Source organism: Myotis yumanensis, unplaced genomic scaffold (assembly GCF_028538775.1).
Source record: "Myotis yumanensis isolate MYYU_CA2020_CCGP unplaced genomic scaffold, mMyoYum1.0.hap1 SCAF_13, whole genome shotgun sequence".
NCBI classification, from domain to species: Eukaryota; Metazoa; Chordata; class Mammalia; order Chiroptera; family Vespertilionidae; genus Myotis; species Myotis yumanensis.
This window is the reverse complement of record NW_027223764.1, coordinates 49,087-71,193: the sequence shown is the minus strand read 5'-3', so window position 1 is coordinate 71,193 and position 22,107 is coordinate 49,087. Positions and strand designations below refer to the sequence as shown.

The window sequence follows — 22,107 nt, the reverse complement described above, 5'->3', positions numbered from 1 at the left end:
GTTCGATCCCTGGTCAGGGCACATACAAGAATCAACCAATTAATGCATAAATAAGTCAAATAACAAATAGGTACTTCTCTCTCTCCCCCCACCCAAAAAATCAATAAAAAAATAAAATATTTCTGTAAACCAGGCAGATTCATACTTCCATTAAACAACTTCTCACAACTAATTCTCTATAAATCAGTTCGATATACAGGTGTTCCTAGTTGCTGGAATTGCTCAGGCAGAGGTTGTCAGAAAGGCTAAATTATTTCCATGATCCCATGTAATTCTTCACAGTCCAAAATTGTATGAGTCATACATGTCATAACAACAAATCAAGTACAAATTAATACTATCAATGATCATTTAAATCTCCTTTTACAGTCCCTCAGCTGGAAGCCATTTTAAAAATGAACATTTAAAAGTCCTTTCATTAGTTCTCAAATCATACCATGAAATGACTAACACTTACCACATTCAATAATACTTCTAAAGCGCAAGTCACATACCGGTCCAATGCCATGCACCATGAACACCAAATGGTCAACCGGAGGCATTTCCCCTACAGAAGAAAGACAAATATACACACAAGCTGGAAACTTGTTTGGGTTTTCTTAACTGAATAGCAATATTCTAGACATCCCTTTTGTCATCACAAACTTACCAAAGGAATTCATGACCCTTCCAACTTAATAAGCGTCTTTATCCTCTACCAAATTAGAAGAACAAAACTCAAAGTCGGTCTTGGTACATAACAGTGAACTGAACCAAGGAGTGGAGGAAGCAGGCTGTCTCTGGTCCCAGGAGTTATCAGCATATGATGACCAGCAGTTGTGTACCTACAGAGGCTCCATAACCTTGTGATTTCTTCAGAACTCCACAGGGCACTAAATCCCATATGGAGAAGCAATTTGTCAATGTAAAATTTTAAAATCTTTTCCCCAAATCCTTCTCTTTTATTTGTTAGATTCATATATACTATATAAAGGGACATCTCCAAGTAAAATCTACTATTTTACTCTGGTTATTTCATTCAGATTCAGAATAAGTGTATTCATTTTGTAATCTCATAAGACAATAAAACAAATCTAAAGTATGTAACTATCAAAATAAAATCCATACTTTAAATGGTATAATAGGAGAACCGGAGCACAAACACTGGGGCAGGGGTTAGCAAACTATGGATCACAGGCTAAATCCTTCTCCCTGCCTGTTCTTTATAAATAAAGTTTATTGAAACACAGCTATGCCCATTTGTTTACATGCTGTCTATAGATGCATTCACCCTACAATTAGAGTTGAATGCATGCAACAGAGTCTATATGGCCTGCAAAGCCTAAAATATTTACTATTTGGCCTTCACAGAAAATGTGTGCCACTCCAGCACTAGAGCAAGACAAACTAATTGAAGTATGACAAAACAAGCCCAAAAACACAGCCAAAAGCCTACTTTCAATCAGCAAAGTGTTTTTTTAAAACAATACATATTTTAAGAGTCCACATTACATGGTTTGTATACCTTCACAGAATTCTAAATTTAAAAATAGATAAAAAGGTAATAACAATTTTTTAAAGATATGTGCCAACCTGATATGGCAGGAAATCCTAACAACTGTTTTTTTAGTCATCATTCTAAAGGATGATGGCAAAACAGAAGTTTAGAAATGACATCAGTCCTGGTTTACACACCATCGGGAATTTCATCAAGGTTATCGTCAACTCCACGCTTCACAACCCTGGGTCTGGTCTGTCCATCTTGTGTGGTCCCCCATTCATCTGGCACTGACGAAGGCTGGAACTGAACAATAACCTTCAAGATACAACAGGAAGATTATGACAGCTCACTACCAAATTCACTTCCACTACAGACAAAATAATGGTATTTCAATACATAATAAACTACTTGAGAGTATGGATAATTTATATATCAAGTACTACCAATGTTCCCCCAAATCCAATCTGTGATGGTCCTGCTAGTGATCATTAACCATTAAAACTAATCAATACCATAAGCAAATCAATACCATTATTTCCAATGCTGTTAGAAAATGACACAACTAAATCAGAATATACCTCAATTTAGAAATGTAATATAAACACCCAAGTTTACCTGTAAGAAATGAAGAAAAAGTTACCTGCAATAGAGGAGTCTATTTACAAATGCATTTTCAATGCCAAACACTGATTTACCCACCACTTTTTAGGAAGACATATATTGTTTAATCCAACTATCTTAAATTAAACCTGATGTCATGAAAATACCTCTTTAAAAAAATGTATGCAAGATGTTATGCAAAATTTTTCTGTTTGTACACAAAAGGTTAAAAAATGTAAAACATAAAAGGATAAGCATGGTCACCATCAGGAGGAGAAACTGGGACAGTATTTACAAGAATCTGATTCTTATTTCCCAGGGAAATTCTGGGGGCCCATAAAGTAAAACAATCATAGAGAAAGAATGAGCAGGAATAGTTCCTGCTTCAGAATTGTGCAGTATTCACCTTAAGTTGATTTTTTTCCTCCTTTTGCAATTGATGAATTGAATACATTTTTCATGCATGTTTTCCAGAAAAATAGGAGTATTAATGTTATTAAAAAGATTATTTTTTTATTAAAAGCTATTCATATTATAGAAAGTATCATTAAGCCCTAGTTGGTTTGGCTCAATGGATAGAGTGTCGGCCTGTGGACTGAAAGGTCCCAGGTTCGATTCCGGCCAAGGGTACATGCCTGGGTTGCTGGCTTGATCCCCAGTAGGGGGCATGCAGGAGGCAGCCAATCAATGAGTCTCTCTTACCACTGATGTTTCTATCTCTTTCTCCCTCTCCTTTCCTCTCTAAAATCAATAAAATATATTTTAAAAAGAAAAAGAAAGTATCATTAATATATATTCTTTATTTCATAATCTGTCCCATAGTCATGCATTGTTTTGCACCCCAAATGTTTTATTGTTCATATCAGCAATGGTCACCTCTTCTCTTGATCTTTGGAGAAGGCTCAGGCACTATCCCATTTATACTGATACTAGTGAATAACTACTTTAAAAAAATAGATTAAAGTTTATCCTTTTTTTCTCTTTTTACATGAATCCCCCATCTTCCATCCTCTTTTATAGTTGAGAATGCCTCAATCATATGAAATTTGTTACCAAAATTAATACAATTTAGAGTATCTTCCTGATTGCTTAACCCTCTACAGAGGTATGCTCATGAATAATACTTTTAATATGGGGAAATGGAAACCATGAAATTTTTACCATTTTAGACTATTTATCTAATATCTTAATAATAAGAGCAGTATTATGTCCCATTTCCAAGTGGTTAGGGCTCACTCTCCAACTTTATTAAATTGCGGTTGAGCACAGGATACATTCTTAAACATTTTGAAAAACATTAACCCAAGATGTAGGGGTTAAGGCTAGTCATCACTCCAGAATCTGGTATTTTACTCAGTATTTGAAATCAATGATTAATTCCCTAGGAAATAGTTTCAGCAAATGTTCAGGTGCCACACCAGAGAAAGTGCGATAATTGACTGAGTTTTCTAGATTCGGCATATGATTGGGATACAACGTTATAAAGAGCGCACACCGTATACCCTGGTGAAACAGCACCACTGAGAATCTTCACTTAGGAAATCAGTCACCCATAGTCTTGAATAGTGAACAAGGGCTCTAATACAAATACTGTTAATATTTGGCTATTTTAGAACCCTTAAAGGGCATAATTATTGGAGATTTAGGTACTTCACTAAGGCATGTATATAATATTGCCAACAGGAAAAATAAATTTGAAGATTAGGGGAAGTTACTTCTCTAAATAGTTCAGAAGAATTTACACTCTATTAAGCAGGAAACCAATCTATTCTTTTGCAGAAGATTTCATAACTTATTAAAACTTCATCATTCACATTTTGTGTCTTAGATGTTTTCAGTTATAATACATACTACCATCCCAGTCTTTTCTGTATCAGGAGTTGATTACAGGAAAACTCAGTGACATGATACAAATCTGAGACTCTGATGGTGGAAAGTGAAGTTTTAACAGAGAACCAACCGTGTTTTACCTGAGTGTCAAAAACCTTTGAGCTTCCTTGCACAGAATTTATACAATTTTTGCTCTTTCCACATCAATTCAATTAGTCCACTTTCCCTGGGACCTCTCCACCATTAAAACACACACCACATACCATATTTCGTCATTGATATTTATTTTCAAGAGTTATTACAACCAAATTAAGTGTGTTTGAGAGGTGTAAACAAATTTGATAAAGAATCTAGATTAAGTGATCTAGCTAAAAGCAAAGTAAATATTAAGCAAATTCCAGCAGAGTTTAAGCAAACAGCATTAAAAATAAGAAAAAAGGGACAGGTGGTTCTCAGAAGACAAAGAACCAAAAATTGAATTAAATGCTACATGGGAGATGAGGATATGTGTTAAATCATGACAACATAGTTGCTTCCAAGTACTTTAGTATCAGAGATCAATTCCAATTGATCGCTTCCTATGGCCAGCCATACGTCATTGAATGTGGTATAACTGACTATTGGCTCTACAGTTTTATTTGGTCACTTGAGCAACATTTCCTTCAGTGACTATTTTGGAGGGGGGGCGAGCAGGTTTAAAGAAAGTAAAACCTAATTGTAAACACATTCTAGCAAGAAATAATCAACTGTTTGAAAATCATGCTTTAACTTTTTGTTATATTCTCAGCTATACAAAATTGTGTATATAAAAATTTTTAAACTGCTGTTAATTTGAAATCTATTAACCATATTGTGGAATTTGGTGTGTTTTTTTAAAAGATGTTTCTAATTGGATTTTTTAATCAAGAATGGAATTTAGTCTCTATTTTCTTTTTTTTTTAAATATATTTTATTGATTTTTTACAGAGAGGAAGGGAGAGGGATAGAGAGCCAGAAACATCAATGGGAGAAACATTGATCAGCTGCCTCCTGCACGCCCCCCACTGGGGATGTGCCCGCAACCAAGGTACACGCCCTTGACCGGAATCGAACCCGGGACCCTCGAGTCCGCAGGCCGACGCTCTATCCACTGAGCCAAACCGGTTCTGGCAGTCTCTATTTTCTGATAGGACCTAAGCTTTTTGTGGTTCTTAGTGTCCTGTGTAAAAGTTAGTGTCAAAGTAATCAACTTTGAGGTTTTCCTTCTACTCTGCTTTGTATTACAAGCCCTTTAGGATATGGAACCTGGTGAATGTACAAGGAATTGTCAAATATTTTAATGTGTGACTTTTTCTACTGTGACACTAGGACTATTGTTTTATTGATGAAAACAACTGCTGATAAAGTTTTTTGTGTAAAGTGTAGTTCTTATTCATCAGGAAAACAATCAATGACTTGATTGGAATGTATATACCCTCTTGGATTTTATTTTAAGTGAATTGGTAATTTTCACATAGGTAAAACACAGTCCATCTTTATTTTTTTTCCACAAAAAAAAAAAAGGAGAAACTGGGAGGATACAGAAGAGTAAGGGGCTTTTATTTTCACTTCGCACCTTTATGTACCGTTTAAATTATGTTGACATATAAATGTGCTTTTATTTTTACTTTTTTAAATATCAATAAGGATTGTAGATGGGGAAAGGGGGCGTGCTAGAAGGGTCAATGGGTAAGAAAAGGGTACATCTGTATTACTTTCAACAATAAAGATAAATTTTAAGAAATTAAGGACTATAGATGTGGTTAGAATATAAGTTATTTTACACTTTCCTATAATAAGCAAATGGCCTGTTGTGAACAACTACTGTGTGCCAAGCACTATGCTAGATGCTTTTGCATAAATGCCTCAACCTCATCTCAAATATGCCCCGGGGAGGAAAATCTTTTTTGTTGCTCGTAATCCTCACCCAAGGTTATTTTTCCACTGATTTTTAGACAGAGTGGAAGGGAGGGGGAGAGACACAGAGAAACACTGATGTGAGACACACACATTGACTGGTTGCCCCTGAATGCACCCTGATCAGAGCCAGGGATCCAGCCTGCAACTGAGGTATGTGCCCTTGACCTGAATCGAAGGCAGTTAAGTGCAGGGAGGAAAATCTTAGTGCAAATGAGGAACCTGTGGCTCAGAGATGAAGGGTGGTAAATGAAAGAATGCCAATACCATTAATACCTTAAAAAAAAACACACAACAAGTTTCTAAAGACTATAAAAAGAGGAAGAATATGTTTTCTGTCTCAAAGGTTGAAACAAACCTTCATTAAGGGCAGGGTAGACAAACTACGACTTTCAGGGGAAAACTGGCCCACCACTTGTTTTGACACAGTTTGCTTAAAAACAGCCATGCTCAATGTCTGTAGCTGCTTTCAGGCTACAAGGGCAAAGTTGACAGCTGTCACAAAGACCATGTGGCACAAAAAGCCTTAAATACTTTCTCTCTAGCACTTTACAGAAAAAGTCAGCTGATCTCTGATCAAGTGCAAAAATTTATCCAGCAACTTCTATGCTGCATACTAAGCTTCAGCTACTATGTTGCCATAAACAGAAACTTCATGAAACAAATTTAAATTTTATTTTATTTTTCTTGTTAATCCTCACCTGAAGATAAATTTTCCAATGCTTTTCAGAGAGAGTGAAAAGGAGGGGCATAGAGAGAGAAACATCAATGTGAGAGAAACACATCAACTGGTTGCCTCCCACACATGCCTGCAGGGAGGGGGCAGTGCCACAGATCAATGTGAACTACAGTAAACTTAAAAGCAACAGACTTGTCATACATATATCCCTACTGCAGAAATTAATCAAAATAAACGTTTAGCAAATACATTTGTCAAAATTATTTAAATGAACCTAAAAACTTTAATATCCTAAAAACTATCATTACCTTTGGATTGTGCATAACAATAGTCTCTCCACTTGGAAACTCTAATCTGCGGTGCCACTGATTTGTGGTTACAGCTTTTTTATATTCGACCTACAATAATGAAAACAACATACATCCATTAATACAAATCTATATCACATTGAGAAAAAGTGGAAGAAAATTACAACTATGATGGTAATAAAAAACAGTAATAGCAGCTCTCATGTACTAACTGGTTACCATACTTATCGCTTTACATGTATTACCTCACTTAATTACTCTCATTCATTCCTAAATAACATTATCTGCATTAGACAGAGGCAAACACCAAGATTTAGACTATTAGTTTCTTAGAGCTGCCAAAAAAAGTACCACAAACCGAGGGCTTAAAACAACAGAAATGTATTCCCTCGGTTCTCGATGCCAGAAGTCTGAAATCAAGGTGTCAGAAGAGCAAATGGTACAAAAGGGCCATGTTTCCTCTGAAACCTACAGGGAACTCCTTCATTGCTCCCCAGCTCCTGGTGGTTTGTCAACAATCTTTACTGTCCGTTGGCTTCTAGGTGTATCACTCCGATCCCCTATTCTCACATAGTACTCGCCTTCTGTCTGTCCCCTTGTAAGGATACCAGTCACATGGGAACAGAGGCCCACCCTACTCCACTATGATCTCATCTTAATAACATGTGCAACAAGTCACATTCTGAGCTGCTAGAGCCTAGGACACAATTCAACTCCTGGCTGACATTTTTTAAATGAAATTGGTTTCTTTTATTACTATTGGCCTGGTGCACGGATTCATGCACACTGAAAGAAATTAATTAGAAGGTGAACAGTGGGGTGGGATTGGGCGAGATGGGCCGGACATGCCCTGGAGCCAACCTCCCTCCGTTCCTCCCAGCATCTGCGGAGTGAGCGGGATCCCTCCGGCAGGTGGGGTCCCTCGACCTGACCTTCGGGGATCGGGCAAAAACTGGCTCTCCGACCTCCCCCGAGAGGTCCCAGAGTGCGAGAGGGCACTCTGCAAAGCTGCTGTCATCGAAGTGTGGAACGCAAATGCAAGTGTGCGGTAAACCAGGTTCTGGGTGACAGTGCCCCAGCAACAACATAACCCATGGCCCAAGGTGTAATTGCAAGGCCCTGTGAGAAATCAGGCTCCTTCCTCTCTGGTTTCGGGGTGCATCACCCTAAAACTGCTGCTGCCAAGTCACTGCAGCTCGGCAGCTCCTGCATTGAGCATCTGCCCCCTGGTGGTCAGTGCGCATCACAGCAACCAGCAGATTAGCCTTTTATATATATACACACTAGTGGCCCAGTGCACAAAATTCGTGTACTGAGGGGTTGTCCCTCAGCCCGGGGTTGTCCCTGCACCCTTTCCAACTTGGGACCCCTCGGGGGAAGTCCGACTGCTGATTTAGGCCGTTGGACATTCCTCTCGAAATCCGGGACCACTGGCTCCTAACCGCTCACCTGCCTGCCTGCCTGCCTGATTGCCCCTAACCATTCTGCTTGCCGGCCTGGTCGGCCCCAACTGCAACCCACGCTGCTAGCCTGCTCACCCCCAACAGGCACCCCCTGCCAGCCTGCTCACCCCCACTGCCTCCCCCCCACGCTGGCCTGATCACCTCCAACTGCCCTCCCTTCCTGGCCTGATTGCCCCTAACCGCCTCTGCCTCGGAACTGTCACCATGGCTTTGTCCAGAAGGTCTCCCAGGCTAATTAGCATATTACCCTTTTATTAGTATAGACTAGAGGCCCAGTGCATGAAATTCGTGTGTGTGTGGGTGGGGGGGGGGGGGTCCCCTTGCCCCAGCCTGCACCCTCTACAATCTAGGACCCCTTGGGGGATGTCCGATTGCCGGTTTAGATCCGATCCCTAAAGGATGGGGCCTAAACCAGCAGTTGGACATCCCTCTCCCAATCTGGTGGCTTCTAACCACTCGCCTGTCTGCCTGATCACCCCTAACCACCTCGGCTTGCTAGCCTAATCGCCCCTTAACTGGTCCCCGGCTGGCCTGGTCGCCCCGTAACTGCCCCCCTGCCAGCTTGGTTGCCCCCTAACTGCCCTCCTGCCGACGTGGTCGCCCTCTAACTGCCCCCCTGCCAGCCTGGTCACCCCCAACTGCCTCCCTGCCGGCTGGTCACCCCCTAACTGCCCCCGTACTAACCTGGTCACCCCCTAACTGCCTCCCTGCCAGCCTGGTCACCCCCTAACTGCTCCTCTGCCAGCCTGATCACCCCTACCCACCTCTGCCTTGGCCCCTGCCACTATGGCTTTGTCCAGAAGGAAGTCGGACGTCCAGAAGATGTCCAGTCGACCCGGTCTAATTAGCATATTACCCTTTTATTAGTATAGATATATTATTATTATTTTTTTAATCCTCACCCGAGGATATTTTTCCATTGATTTTAGAGAGTGTGGAAGAGAGAGGGAAAGACTAGGGCCCAGGCTGGGAGGAGCCTGAAACCTAGGTATGTGCCCTTCTCCAGAATGAAACCCAGGACCCTTCAATCCACAGGCCAACGCTCTATCCACTGTGCCAAACCAGACAGGGCTTCCCGGGGACATTTTAAGTTCACAATTACATGAGATTGCACACTCCCACCCACAACTTTCTGACACCAAAGATCTTCCTTGTACACAGAATCAAGACAGGCACTGTTGGCCCCGGCTGGGTTGCTCAGTTGGTTACAGTGTCCTCATACACCAAGGTTGCAGGTACAATCCCTGGTCAGGGCACATACAAGAATCAACTAATGGCCAGTTTGGCTCAGTGGAGAGAGTGTTGGCCCATGGACTGAAGGGTCATAGGTTTGATTCTTGTGAAGGGCATGTACCTCACTTACAAGATAGGTACCTGGCCAAAGTCTGGGCATATGTGGGAGGCAACAAATCAATGTGTGTCTCTTTCACACTGATGTTTCTCTATCTCTCTGTCTCTCTCCCTCCCTTCCACTCTCTAAAATTCAATGGAAAAATCAACCAATGAATGCATTAATAAGTGGAACAACAAATCAATGTTTCTCTCTCTGAAATCAATCAATACATTAAAAAATTTAATTAAAAAAAGAAAGAAAGACTCTCTTGTAAACAAAGTCTGATCCCTGTGGGTGGTATTTCATGCAGCTCCAATGTATGCAGGGCCTACATTTTTTTAAGAAAAGCATAAAGGGATAAAGCCCACCTACCTCTAGTTTTTCACTGAATTCCTCTGTATAGGGAATAAATCTGCTATCTGTGTCTCCTTTGTAAAACCAAGTACAGCGTCTCACTTCAGTGGGCTCCTCTTCCCAGTACACAGCTTTCCTCACTCGGTCATAGAGGTAAACATCATAGCGCCCTCCATCCGTGTCTAGAACCACACTCTCAGGGTCTGGCTGGACTGGAGCACAAAGTCCACAGTGTAACCCAACAGTTACAAGGCATAGATGAAGTAATAAGTAACGAATACAGTGACCAGTTGATCCTTAAAGACAAAGAACTAAGCTCATTTTTATTTAAAAATACCTTAAACCTGGCAGGAGTGGCTCAGCTGGTTGGGCATTGTCCTATGGATGGGAGGGTTGCCAGTTCGATTACCAGTTGGCACATATCTGGGTTGTGGGTTTGATCCACAGTGGGGCTGAAAACAGAAGACAACCAATATGTTTCTCTCTCACATTGCTGTTTCTTTCTCTCTCTCTCCCCACTTTCCTCTAAGCATGTCCTCAGGTGAGGAGTTAAATAAATACTTAATTTAATAAGTAATTTAAATAAAAAAAGAATAGATTTTTAAAACATTAAAAATAAAAAGAGCTAAAGACTAATCTGTACTGATCAAAATTATGATCTTAAGTGAAGAAATAACTAGGGCAAAATTTTAAAACATGAACATAAAATAATTCAAATAACTGGTAATAAACCAAAGCAGCAAAATTTATGAATCGTATTTCTGAAGAATATTATTAGACAATTTTTAAGTCCCATGGTGAGATATCATCAAGATAAACAAAGACACCTTTTTTCCCACAGGACTTCTCACAGCCTGAACACACTCCTGTGCAGTGTCTGTCTCAAATGGGAGATGTAGTCAAGCACTTCCACACTCACCTGACCATGGAATACTTTTTCCACAGCATCTTAAGAAATAAGGTTTACATAGAAAATGCTCTATACATACAAATGAATCAGGGAAATAAGAAAATTGACACCCCCCAGAAAAGGAGAAAAAAAAATTGACACCGGGATTATATGAGCTATTCTGTTTCTCTGATTGGAAATCAGAAAAATCCTTTAAATAAGTAAGAAAATTACTAAAACACTTCTTCAGATACCTTTCTCAAATAACTCAGAACTTTTATTAAAATCACCATCTTGCCAAAACCGGTTTGGCACAGTGGATAGAGCGTTGGCCTGCGGACTGAAAGGTCCCAGGTTCGATTCCGGTCAAGGGCATGTACCTGGGTTGTGGGCACATCCCCAGTAGGAGATGTGCAGGAGGCAGCTGATCGATGTTTCTCTGTTATCGATGTTTCCAACTCTCTATCTCTCTCCCTTCCTCTCTTTAAAAAATCGGTAAAATATATTTTAAAAAAATAAAATCAAATCACCATCTTAAGGTACTGAGTCTTGTGGGGTCTACATTAAGGAATGTGACATTCACAAAAAGTAAGCCATGGATAAAGACCTTCATGTTCTCTCTCCCTAAAATCAGATCTAAGTGATGCATAGACAGTGCTTACCTGAATTATAGACTTCTTCAAGATGCAAAGAGTCCAACACACTGAAAGGCATCCAGAGCTGTCTGTGCTCTACCTCCTTGCAGTAAAACCAGTGGGGCTGAACAGGCTCGTACTGGTTTTGAAGCATAAAAGGAGGTGGCACTGGCACAGAGGAGCCCACAGGTCTAGCGAGTGCCTGCTGCTGCGCTGGAGGGGACAGCCCTGACTGCACTGGAGGAGGAACCTGGAGGGGACGACAAAGTCAGGACCGTCATGCCAGCTCCAAGGACAGTTTCGTAGATGCTTCGGACGCATTATCAAGAGTCTGTGCATCAGTATGATTTTAATTAAGTAAAATGAAAGCCATTCTCTGTCCCCAAGAGTAAAGTTAGGTTACACTCACAATAATAGCGCTATCTTTTAATGGTTTCCATTTTTTTGTTTTGTTTTAGTTGATTTCCCTTTGGAAGTCAGTTGGGTATCAGTTGGGGAAAAAACATAAGGCAATTTCATAGCCCAATGTAAATGTTACTCCATTACCCTCCTGAGACTGAGGTTAACTGTCTAGATCCAAACTCCATAAATGTAAATAAAAGAAATTACTGGAGTAATCAATTTTAGTCCCTATAATTTTGTATCTTGATTGAATAGTATAATTAAAAATGAGATGTTGGCAGTCTGTTAAGATAATAATTGCTTCAACTCTCACTGGTCCTTAGATCGCATTTATCATTGGTATCTTACACTGAAATCTAAAAATTCCGGCACAGATTAACTTATTAAAATCAGTTAGTACTTCAATACAGATGAGAACTAAAATGTGAACCTTCCATGAGCTACCTGTAAAAGAACATTTGCTTCAAAGCATACATCTTACAAAGAATATCCTCTGAAAATATTTTGTCATGATATATATTATAAAAAGCATTGTGCTTTTAAAAGCATAGGCTAAGTAAGAGAGATTAAAAACTAAAGTGCATAATTAGGATACAAAAACATGTCTCCATACCGTTGGCAGAGATCCTGGAGGCGTCTGGTACATGTGGACAGGGGGTCCAGAGGGTGGCAGATGGGTGGGATGGCCTGGTGTTTGGCACTGCTGCAGCTGTGGTGGTGTAATGTAAGGATTCGCTCTGCTGCTTACGGGAGTATGGCGATAGGGATTGTATCCTTGTTGGGATATTCCTTGGGGTGGGCTCCCAACATTTGAAGGAGGGAGACTACTTGGCTGAGCAGGCAAATAAGCGTTTGTGCCCGTCTGTGAAGAAGCTGGAGGAACATACTGAGCCTTCGAAAAGGGTGGGGGAAATGTATTCAACACATCTTGGGATCCGGTTGTAAAAGGGAGAGCAGCTGGGGTCTTGGAGAATGTTGATTGTCCAGGTGATGTTGCTGCAGTTGTTAATGGTGACTGTCCAATATTCCCAAATGGATCACTACTGCTTGACACCTGAGAGAAGTAACTAAATGTCTGTGGGGTAGATGTGTGAGCAGAAGTCTGACCAAGAAAGCTGTCCTCCTCCCCAACATCTGTGGAATCCTCTGAAAGGGACAAAAGAGCAAATGGTTTAGAAGGTATGCTATCATTCTAAAGACCTAGTTCTTGTACCTCTCATTGTGTTGTTCCAAATTACATGCCTGCATTTACAGGAAGAAAAAAGGAAAAACGTTTATTTTTTATTTGAAAACTTCTCTTTGTAATGAAAAACTAAAAAATATGAATAGGAAACAACAAAAGGAAGAAAAATTATAATTCATTCATAAGCCCACCACCCAGAGATAATCACCTTCAACAATATTTCGGTACATACCTTTCCATACTTTTTAAATACTAGAGTTAGACATTATTTATTTTGTAAATATATAGAAATTATACATATTTGTATATAGACGTTTTAAAAATTATAAACAAAATCTGTATCTACTATTTTACATGTTCTTGTGCATGCTCCCTTTTTTCCAGGTAAAAAATCTAATACACATAATTTTATTTCCAACGTCATGACAAGAACCTAAAGTACAGATACTCACTCTGTTGACAAGAAGGGTGTGTCAAGGCTCTTACCCATAAAGCACTCACTGTACAAATGAACATGTGGAATTCGTATTCACAGGTACAGGCAAAGTAGGCCAACAACGAACTGCCATCCCTAAAATCAGAGTATCCAACCAGCTAAACCATCATGACCGAGCCCCAAATTACTAGAAAAGTCATTTTCTAGCCAGGTAAGTTCTCCTCGCTTCCCTTTGCCCAACTTGATCTTCACTGCGGGAATTATCAGCATCAAACTATTTATCTTCTCTCTGCTCCAACTTGTAAAATCAAAGCATTTTTTTCTCTACATAGCCTCACAAGACCAGCCTTACTAAACTCTCACGAGCCCTTAGCTTGTTGTCACTTCCACTGTCCTCTTCCTAAGCTTTTCCTTCTCCTGTTTCATTCTATCTCCTACCTCTGAAGGCATGGAGCAAATCAGAGGTGGACCCACATCCGGCACACAGGCACAATGAAGTCCCTGCCCTGAGACCTGACAAAGGGAGCCCTCTTTCAAGCTCCGGGCTCCATACTGATCTGCTAGAGCAGGGCATGGCTTGTTGAGATTCTGGATGAAGTCTTTAGGTTGCTTCTACTGTATTTCATCAATTTAACTAAGATAATCCACTATTCCAAATACTCTTCTAGGTTGTTTCTTTGTGACTAAAAATAAAATACCTTGGCCTGCCCAAGGGCCCCTGTCTGCTTTTATCATTCTACTTTTCTTATGTATTTCCAGTTCTCACTCTCTTTTCAGTCATGTAAACCTCACGTGGATTCATCTGTATTTCTTCGTCCACCTCTCAACCACTGAAAACAGGGAGGAGAAAACTCTGTGGTGAGTTTCATCCTTTAAGACGACTTAGGGATCAACTGATTCAAGAAGCTTTTTTTCTGATTAGCATCAATTATAAAGGAAATACTGATCTCATCATGATCCAGCCTCACCTCAGGGGCACTTTCTAATTACACTGGACACACAACTTTAGTGAGCACCTACCTGTATCCTTGTGACACTCCCAACTCCGTATCGAACGAGACTGTGCTCACTGTTCCTGAACCTATTTTCCAACTGCTTCCTTGATACTGTGGCAGGCACATCCACTCAAACGTCGGACACCTAAAACGGAGTCCATCATCCTCACTGTCCTCCCATGTGCTCCTGCACCACATCTCACTAACACCACATCGACCCATCCTCTCAAACCAGAAACCACATCTCACAGACGCCTCTCCTTCTCTCATATTCTCCATTCAATTATTCAGATCCTCATTCAAGACATATGTACAAAGTAGTTATGTGCCAGGCACTGAAGCTAGGTCTTGGGGCTAAAATTGAATGAGAAGGAGCCTCTGTGTTCAAAGAGCAGACAGTCTGGTCACCAGTGGGTCCCTAAGTCCCAACACTTTTATGGTCTGAAATCTCTCCTATCCATTCCCTGCTCTTCATGCCCCATGTGGCTGATTATGGCTACAGTGCCATCCACTGCTGCCTGATTCACAATGGCCTCCAGGCTGGTGGCTCTTGCTACAGGAGGCTTTATTCTAGTGCAAGCTCACAACACTCCAGTCTTTCCAAAACACACCTCTAATTTCACTGCCTACACACACTATAGTCACACCGATCTCCTGGGAGAGTGGGAGGAGAGAGAATGTGAGCAGCTACCACCAAATCCTGACAAATCTGCAGGTTTTCCCACACGTGAGACTTTTATATGCCTATCTCTAACAATGCCCTCATTTCTGCGTACCCTTCCATACTGGTGCATGGGAGGACACTCAATCCATTGAGCTATGGCGGCTGCGACCAAATCCTTTTTATAGATGGAAAAATAATTGTTACAGAATTAGCTGCATGTATGACCTTATTTATTCCTTCAACTTCCTGCAGCCAGTCTGGTCCTTGACCAAAACGGCAATGCCTAACCTTCCCACCAGTTTTCAAAGCAAGAGGTACATATTCCTGACTCCCATCCTTTCATTCATTCAACAAATATCTATTAAAAAACTGGTCTACCGCATACCATGCCCTTCCTCATCCTTCAAATCCCTGTTCTAGGCATAGATTCCTGCTCTCATGAAACTTACATTCCAGTGGGATAAGACAAACAAATATGTGTCCCTGTCAGGTGGTGATAAGCACCAAGAAGAAACATGACACAAGTGAAAGGGAATCTGCATGGACAAGTGCCTCCAGTTTGCCCTTCACTTCCCCATGAGACTTTCGTCCTTTAAGCAAGAATAAAGTATTCAGTGGGAAAAATATTTATCCTTGACTAAGAATCTATGTGATAGTCATTAAAGATCCTAAAAACAAAAAGGTAAATAAGTCGCGCCTTCAAAAAGCCCACAGTCCAAACAGACACGCATGTTTATTGCACAAACATGTATATAGCACTGTGTGCCAGGCACTATACTCAGTGCCTTACAAAAATCCATTCATTGCCCTAGCCAGATTGGCTCAGTGGATAGAGCGCTGGCCTGTTGTCTGAAGGGTCCCTGGTTCGATTCTGGTAGAGGGAAGGTGCCCAGCTTGCGGCTGGATCTTCAGTGGGGGATGTGCAGGAGGCAGCCGATCAATGATTCTCTCCCATCATTGATGTTTCTATCTCTCCCCCTCTCCCTTCCTCTCTGAAATCAATACAAATATTTTTTAAAACTCAATTCATTTCTCGTTACAGCCCCATGAGGCTGTACATAAGTGGACATTGAAGTGTAGAGAGGTCAAGTAACATGCCTGAGGTCACAGTAAGTTACTGCAGGACTGGAGCTGGAACAGTCTATGCTTCTAAACACCACCCTCTGGGTTATGCCACATAGTCGTTAAAAAGCCATCTCTCCACAGGAATAAAGATGCCAACAAGGAGCTAAGGCGCACATAGGAGTGCGAACCCAGGAGAACAGGAAGGCGCCCAAGAGGCAGTGATGCCGAGACAGGCAGTCTTCGCACAGAGAGGCACAGGATGCAACCCTCCTCTTTCAAGTTTGTGCATCCTGGGAGGCGCCCACCGTATCCTGGGGGACATCCTAGGCATCCTGAGAGGGGGCGCTAAGTCACTTGCATTTCCTGCCAGGGCCTGCTACACCAGTAAGTGTTCAACAAAACGTGTGGGACGCCAGCCAGGAGTGTCCGGCCTCCGAACGGGTCCTTCAAGGGGCGCAAAGGAAGCCTTGGGCCTGACCCCGCCTCCGAGTCCCAAAGCACCCAAGCCGCTCACACTTGCCCACCATCGGCCTTGGCAGCCACCCACCAGGCGGGTGGCGACCGAAGGAAAACCTCCAGTCCGACCCTCGTCACCGCAGGCCCTCGCCCCGCTCCCCGCACAGACGCGCCCCCCGGAACCCTCTCCGTATTACCTCCAGGCAGGAGCAAGGAGGCGGAGGCAGCGGCGGCCTGGGTGACCGGGATGAAGGGCACGTTGAAGGTGAAGTCCGTGGCCGAGGATGAGAAGAGTAAATTAGTGCCGGACGAGGAGGTGGAGGCGGCACCACCCCCACCATTAGGTTTCCTCTCAGCCATGGCTGCGGCCCACCAGCCGTTACACGTCTCAGGAAGCCGGTGCAGCACCGCCGGCCGGAAACTGGTCACACTCGGGGCCAGCACACTTCCGCACTTGCGCACAAGGGCCAGAACTTCGGGCGGCTGGTCCGTGGCCGCGTTCTTGCCCCTATGTAGCGCCGCCATAAATCAACATGGTGGCGCCGGCTTCACGCCCGGATTCCTAACACGTGACTCCCCCCACGTATACGGAAGTGGGCCTGGAGGCGGGGGCGGGGCTGGGGGCTGGCAGCCCCAGGAAGGTGGCCCAGGGGACTTTGCCAATGCCAGCGTGAGCTAGTCAGGCTGAGCCAGGGCGATCCTAGGGGCGCCGTCTCAGCACCCGGGCCCCTCTCCGCCCAGGCCGGCGTCCCTCTCCTCTGAGCGGGATCTCGTGGGCAGCCTGCCAGGCCGTGAGGACCCTGGAGCTTTCGTATGGCCCCAACTTCAGCCCCTGTGCTCACAACCATCTTTGTGGCAGCCACAGGCCCCTGGTCTCCTCAGAGGTGACCTCGCGCAGGGCGCACGCTGCCTCCGCTGGCGGAAGCCGGTTGCTGAGGGTTGGAAATACACAGACATTTTTAATGGAAGCAAAATGGGGCAATGGCGTCACGGCCATCCGGGATTGAGCTCAGGCGAGGCAGGGCGGGCGCTGTGCCCCTGTCATGGCAACTACAGCAGCCTGGAGGCAGAGGGGCGGCCTGGCCATGGGGGGCCTGCGAGGAGCCCAGGCTGTCAGCTTCATCCCTGGGCAGGAGCACAGGCTCTGGCCCAGCTGGTTCTGCGAACACCCCGAGGGCGGGCACCTAGCGGCTCCCAGAGCCTCCTCAGCTTACTTACTTAATTACACACCACGAGAACTCAATCACCTGCCAGTGTTTAACCAAGCCCGGCCCGGGGAGCGGGGCGACCGTGGGGAGGCTTGGGGCGGAACCTAGAGTCAGGCAGGCAGTTCTTACAGCTAGGTGTGAAGTATCGCGATACCCAGAGACCTCGCGAGAGTCCGCCATTACTGAGGCGTTCGGTATCTTGGAGGCCGTCCGTACCTCGGTGCCTCGGCGAACGAGGCAGCCGGTCCTCTCTAGGCCGCGGTCCGTCCGTGTCACCTGGAGTCGGCTATGAGTGCGGCGTTCTGTACCCCGGAGGCCGCCATTCTGAGGCCGGTAGTCCGTACAGCGCGGGTGTAAAGTCTCAGGAGACCAGGCGACCTCGGGAGAGTCCGCCGTTGCTGAGGCATTCAGTGCCCTGGAGGCCGCCCGTAGTGCCTGGCCTCCGCGAATGAGGCATCCAGGACGGGACAGGTAGCCTTTACTGAGGTCACTGGTTGCTAGCTACTAGGTTACTGGTTACTAGTTACCGGGCTACTGGTAACCAGTCCACCAGGTTAAGGATGACCACGTACTAGTTTCTAGGTCACTAATTACCAGGTACTGGTTTTCAGGTCACTAGGTTACAAAGGTTCCTAGTTGCCAGCTACTAGGTTACTAGGTACTGTGTTCCTAGTTAGTACCTACTAGGTTGCTTGATAGTATTTAGGCTAATGGTTTCTGGTTACTATGTTCCTGGTTACTAGTTTCCAGGTGACCGGTTACCAGTTGATTAGGTTACTTATTCATGGATATATTTATGATACAAACCTTAAAGGAAGCTGTCAGCCAATTCCTTTGGAAAAAGTATCCTCTGCTCCCCTCTTGTGGCCCTTTAAAGAATAACACCTCCATCTTCTGTCCGTGGTGCTGAAATTGTAGCTAATGTCCTGTGAATTTGATGAAGCATTGTACCCCAAAAAAACAACCAGCCCTGAGCGGTTTGACTCAGTGGATAGAGCGTCGGGCTGCAGACTGAGGGTCCCGGGTTCGATTCTGGTCAAGGGCATGTACGTTGGTTGTGGGCACATCCCCAGTAGGAGGCGTGCAGGAGGCAGCTGATTGATGTTTCTCTCTCATCAATGTTTTAAATCTCTATCCCTCACCCTTCCTCTCTGTAAAAAAAAAATCAATGAAATATATATTTTTTAAAAATACAAACAAAGACCACAGAAAACCCTAGAAAATCATCGAGGCTGTCCAGGGTGCAATTATTGTTTTTCCCCCTGGATGTACTGAAGTCATGGGTCTGGATTTTGCACCCCTTCCGGTCCCAGCCCTGCAAAGGGAGGCTTTGGCTTCTGCAGTGACATGGGGAAGCTGTGTGTTCACTAATTCAGTCCGTAACCTAGAGGCTGCCATTATTGAAGCAGTCAGTCCTGGGGAGGTGGCTTTTCCCAAGGCAGCCAGTACCGGACAGGTCACCTTTCCTGAGGCATCCAGTCAGCCGGAGGCTGTTGTGATTGCGGCAGCCAGTCCCTTGGATGACCTCATTATGGAGGCAGCCAGTCTGTGCAGCGAGGTGCAGGGGTATAGGGATAAGGTGTTATTCCCGCTCGACTCAGCGGCCCCTGGAGAGGCCTCGTTTACTGAGTCAGCCAGTACCCTTTTGGCTGTAATGTTGGATGCAATGAGTAGCCTAGAGGTGGGCATTCCTGAGGCAGTCCTTCCCCTGTAGGCTGCTATTATTGATGCCATCAGTACCAGGGAGGCTGTCATTGTTGATGGCACCTCCAGATGCAGGGTTCTCATGGGAATGTGTTCTCACCACGAGAAAAAAAAATCAATGTGAAGGTTTTTGTAGAAACATAGTGAGTTTTTTTAAACTATTTTTTTTTTATTGATTTCAGAGATGAAGGGAGAGGGAGGGAGGGAGGGAGGGAGGGAAAGAAGGAAGGAAATGGAAACATCAATTATGAGAGAGAATCATGGATCAGCTGCCTCCTGTCCCCCTCCCCCCACTGGGGATCGAGCCCACGAGCAGGTCATGTGCCCTGATTGGGAATCGAACCAGGGACCTTTTGGTTTGCAGGCCGTCGCTCTACGCACTGAGCCACAGCGGTCAGGGCTACAGTGTGTTCTTGAGCGATATTTATTTGTCCTATTTCCGAAAGGAAGAGAGAAGCATGAATGATGAGTGATCATCGTCGATTGGCTGCCTTCCTTATGCAAGAAGAAAGAGTGCCATGTGTTGTCATCTGCTAAGTGGAAGGAATAGGCCCTGGCCAGTGTTGCTCGGCTGGTAGACATTCGGATGGCCAGAGAAGGGTCGCTGGTGGGATTTCTGGTTCAGAGCACATAGCTGGGATGCATGTTTTATCGCCTGCCCCGGTCCGTGCTCCTGTGGGAGCCAAAGATGCATGTGTCGCTTGCATACTCATGTTTGCTTGTTTGTTTTCTCTCTCTCCTCCTGCTCCCTCCCTTGCACGCTCTCTAAAAAAATGAATGGTGAGAACATCTCCTCTGTAAAGAATTAAGGAAAACATACACACGAAAAAAGTACAAAGAAGGAAAAGATTTGGAGGGTGTGAAAAAGCACCATATCCGCAAAGAAAGGCACCATGATGAGCAGAGCATTCAGCTCTGCTGATGTTTTTCCATGCAATGTGTCTATAAGATAAAAATAAAATGTTCGAGTGTCCCTCAGCTGCCAAGTTCCTGACACAACACGATGAGGCCACTCTAGCAGGGTCCTTGCAGGGTCTCCCAAGCCAGCACGTCAGGGGCGAGGCTCTCGGGGGTGAGGCCGGGAGGAGCAGGGGAAAGTGAGGTGTGAAGGAGGCGGGAAATGGACAGAGGAGGGTCGTGCAGGTGTTCCCGTCTACTGTGTGGTGTCGCTGCTCCTAGAGTCCCCCCCACTGAGAAGATGTGAGCAGACTCAGCTGGTGTCGGTGACCGAGGGACACACAGACCGAGGGACACACAGACCGAGGGCCAGACACACCATGGAAGCCGCAGTGGCCAGGAGAGGTGACATCGGAGAACGTGTGTCCAGTGTGCTGGTTCCTCGTATCCTCCCGGAGGTACCTTGTCAGTGTATTTTGACTCCAGAACCATGTATTTCATTTCCCCACACAGCCCCTACTTGATGGTGACTCTGTCCAAGACATAAGACCTGCTTGGACATCCATGTACACAACAGTTGTTTGGAAAGTGATGTCCAACTTGTTTTATGTAGTTATTATATGAAAAATCAATGAGAGCCAAGCAGTTATCTGTTTGATGTATTATACATTTGTATTCTAGATAGATTTTATTTTAGAAAATGACATTTGTCGTACAAAGCTGCCTTTGTAAGTGTCATTAAATGAGCATGTTAAAAACTTTGTAAGTGTGGATGTTTTACTTGGCAAATGTTGATGTATTATACATTTGTATTCTAGATAGATTTTATTTTAGAAAATGACATTTGTCGTACAAAGCTGCCTTTGTAAGTGTCATTAAATGAGCATGTTAAAAACTTTGTAAGTGTGGATGTTTTACTTGGCAAATGTTTAGAAACTTGGTCAGTATGAGTGTGTATTGCTGCCCACTGAACTGTTGGGGGTCATGTGTTGTGAACCAAGCCGAATCTTTGCTAGCTCAATAACTGTCCCCATTGTTGAGACAGTCTGCATGATTTTCCCTTCATTCTATGTTATGAAGCAATAGGCAGAAGCTAAAAGTAGAGTTGTGCCGGGGTCCAGGCCCAGCGGTCCAGGGGTCCTCCAAGGCGTGGACGGCATGGGGGAAGAATGAAGGCCACGGAGACAGCGTTGAGCTGATCAGCATCATCAGGTTCTGTGTTTATTGCCCTGTTGCAAGTGTGTTTATAGTATTTGATTCTATAAGCATGCGTCCATAGTTCCATCACGGCATGTTTTGTCTCCTCCTTTGACCTGTTAAAGTTTCTTGTTTTACATTTACAGTTTGTAGCTGGTCAAGTGTAATGAAGTAAACTAGAAGAGGATGTTCTGCCAAGAAAAGGCGGGGGCCTGCAAGCGGGCCACGTTAGAACAAAGTCTTGCAAGCAAGACTTATTGTTCAGAGGCATAACTTTCCTTGAGGTGATAAATAGCGCATGAGGGCATGGAAAGTTGAAGGGAGGGTACACTGCTGCAGGTGGAAAGAGTCTTTGTATAACATAGGAAATTAATAGTCTAATGATCTTCTAAGC

General features: G+C 43.9%; 1 protein-coding gene across 2 annotated transcripts in view; it reads right to left on the bottom strand.

Moving 5' to 3' along the window:
- Positions 1-17,112, bottom strand: part of SEC23IP (SEC23 interacting protein) — a 40,950-nt gene extending 23,838 nt beyond the window's left edge. Inside the window, exons 1-7 of one of the 2 annotated variants that reach the window (XM_070431993.1) lie at positions 16,905-17,112; positions 12,522-13,054; positions 11,534-11,756; positions 10,001-10,194; positions 6,833-6,922; positions 1,675-1,795; positions 458-547 (exon numbers count right to left, since the gene is read on the bottom strand). In XM_070431993.1, the coding sequence (XP_070288094.1) occupies positions 458-547; positions 1,675-1,795; positions 6,833-6,922; positions 10,001-10,194; positions 11,534-11,756; positions 12,522-13,054; positions 16,905-17,067 (1,414 nt within the window). In that variant the 5' untranslated portion in view covers positions 17,068-17,112. The remainder of the gene's footprint in view (positions 1-457; positions 548-1,674; positions 1,796-6,832; positions 6,923-10,000; positions 10,195-11,533; positions 11,757-12,521; positions 13,055-16,904) is intronic. The other variant, XM_070431992.1, reaches the window with a different exon arrangement.
- Positions 17,113-22,107: the final 4,995 nt, after the last annotated feature.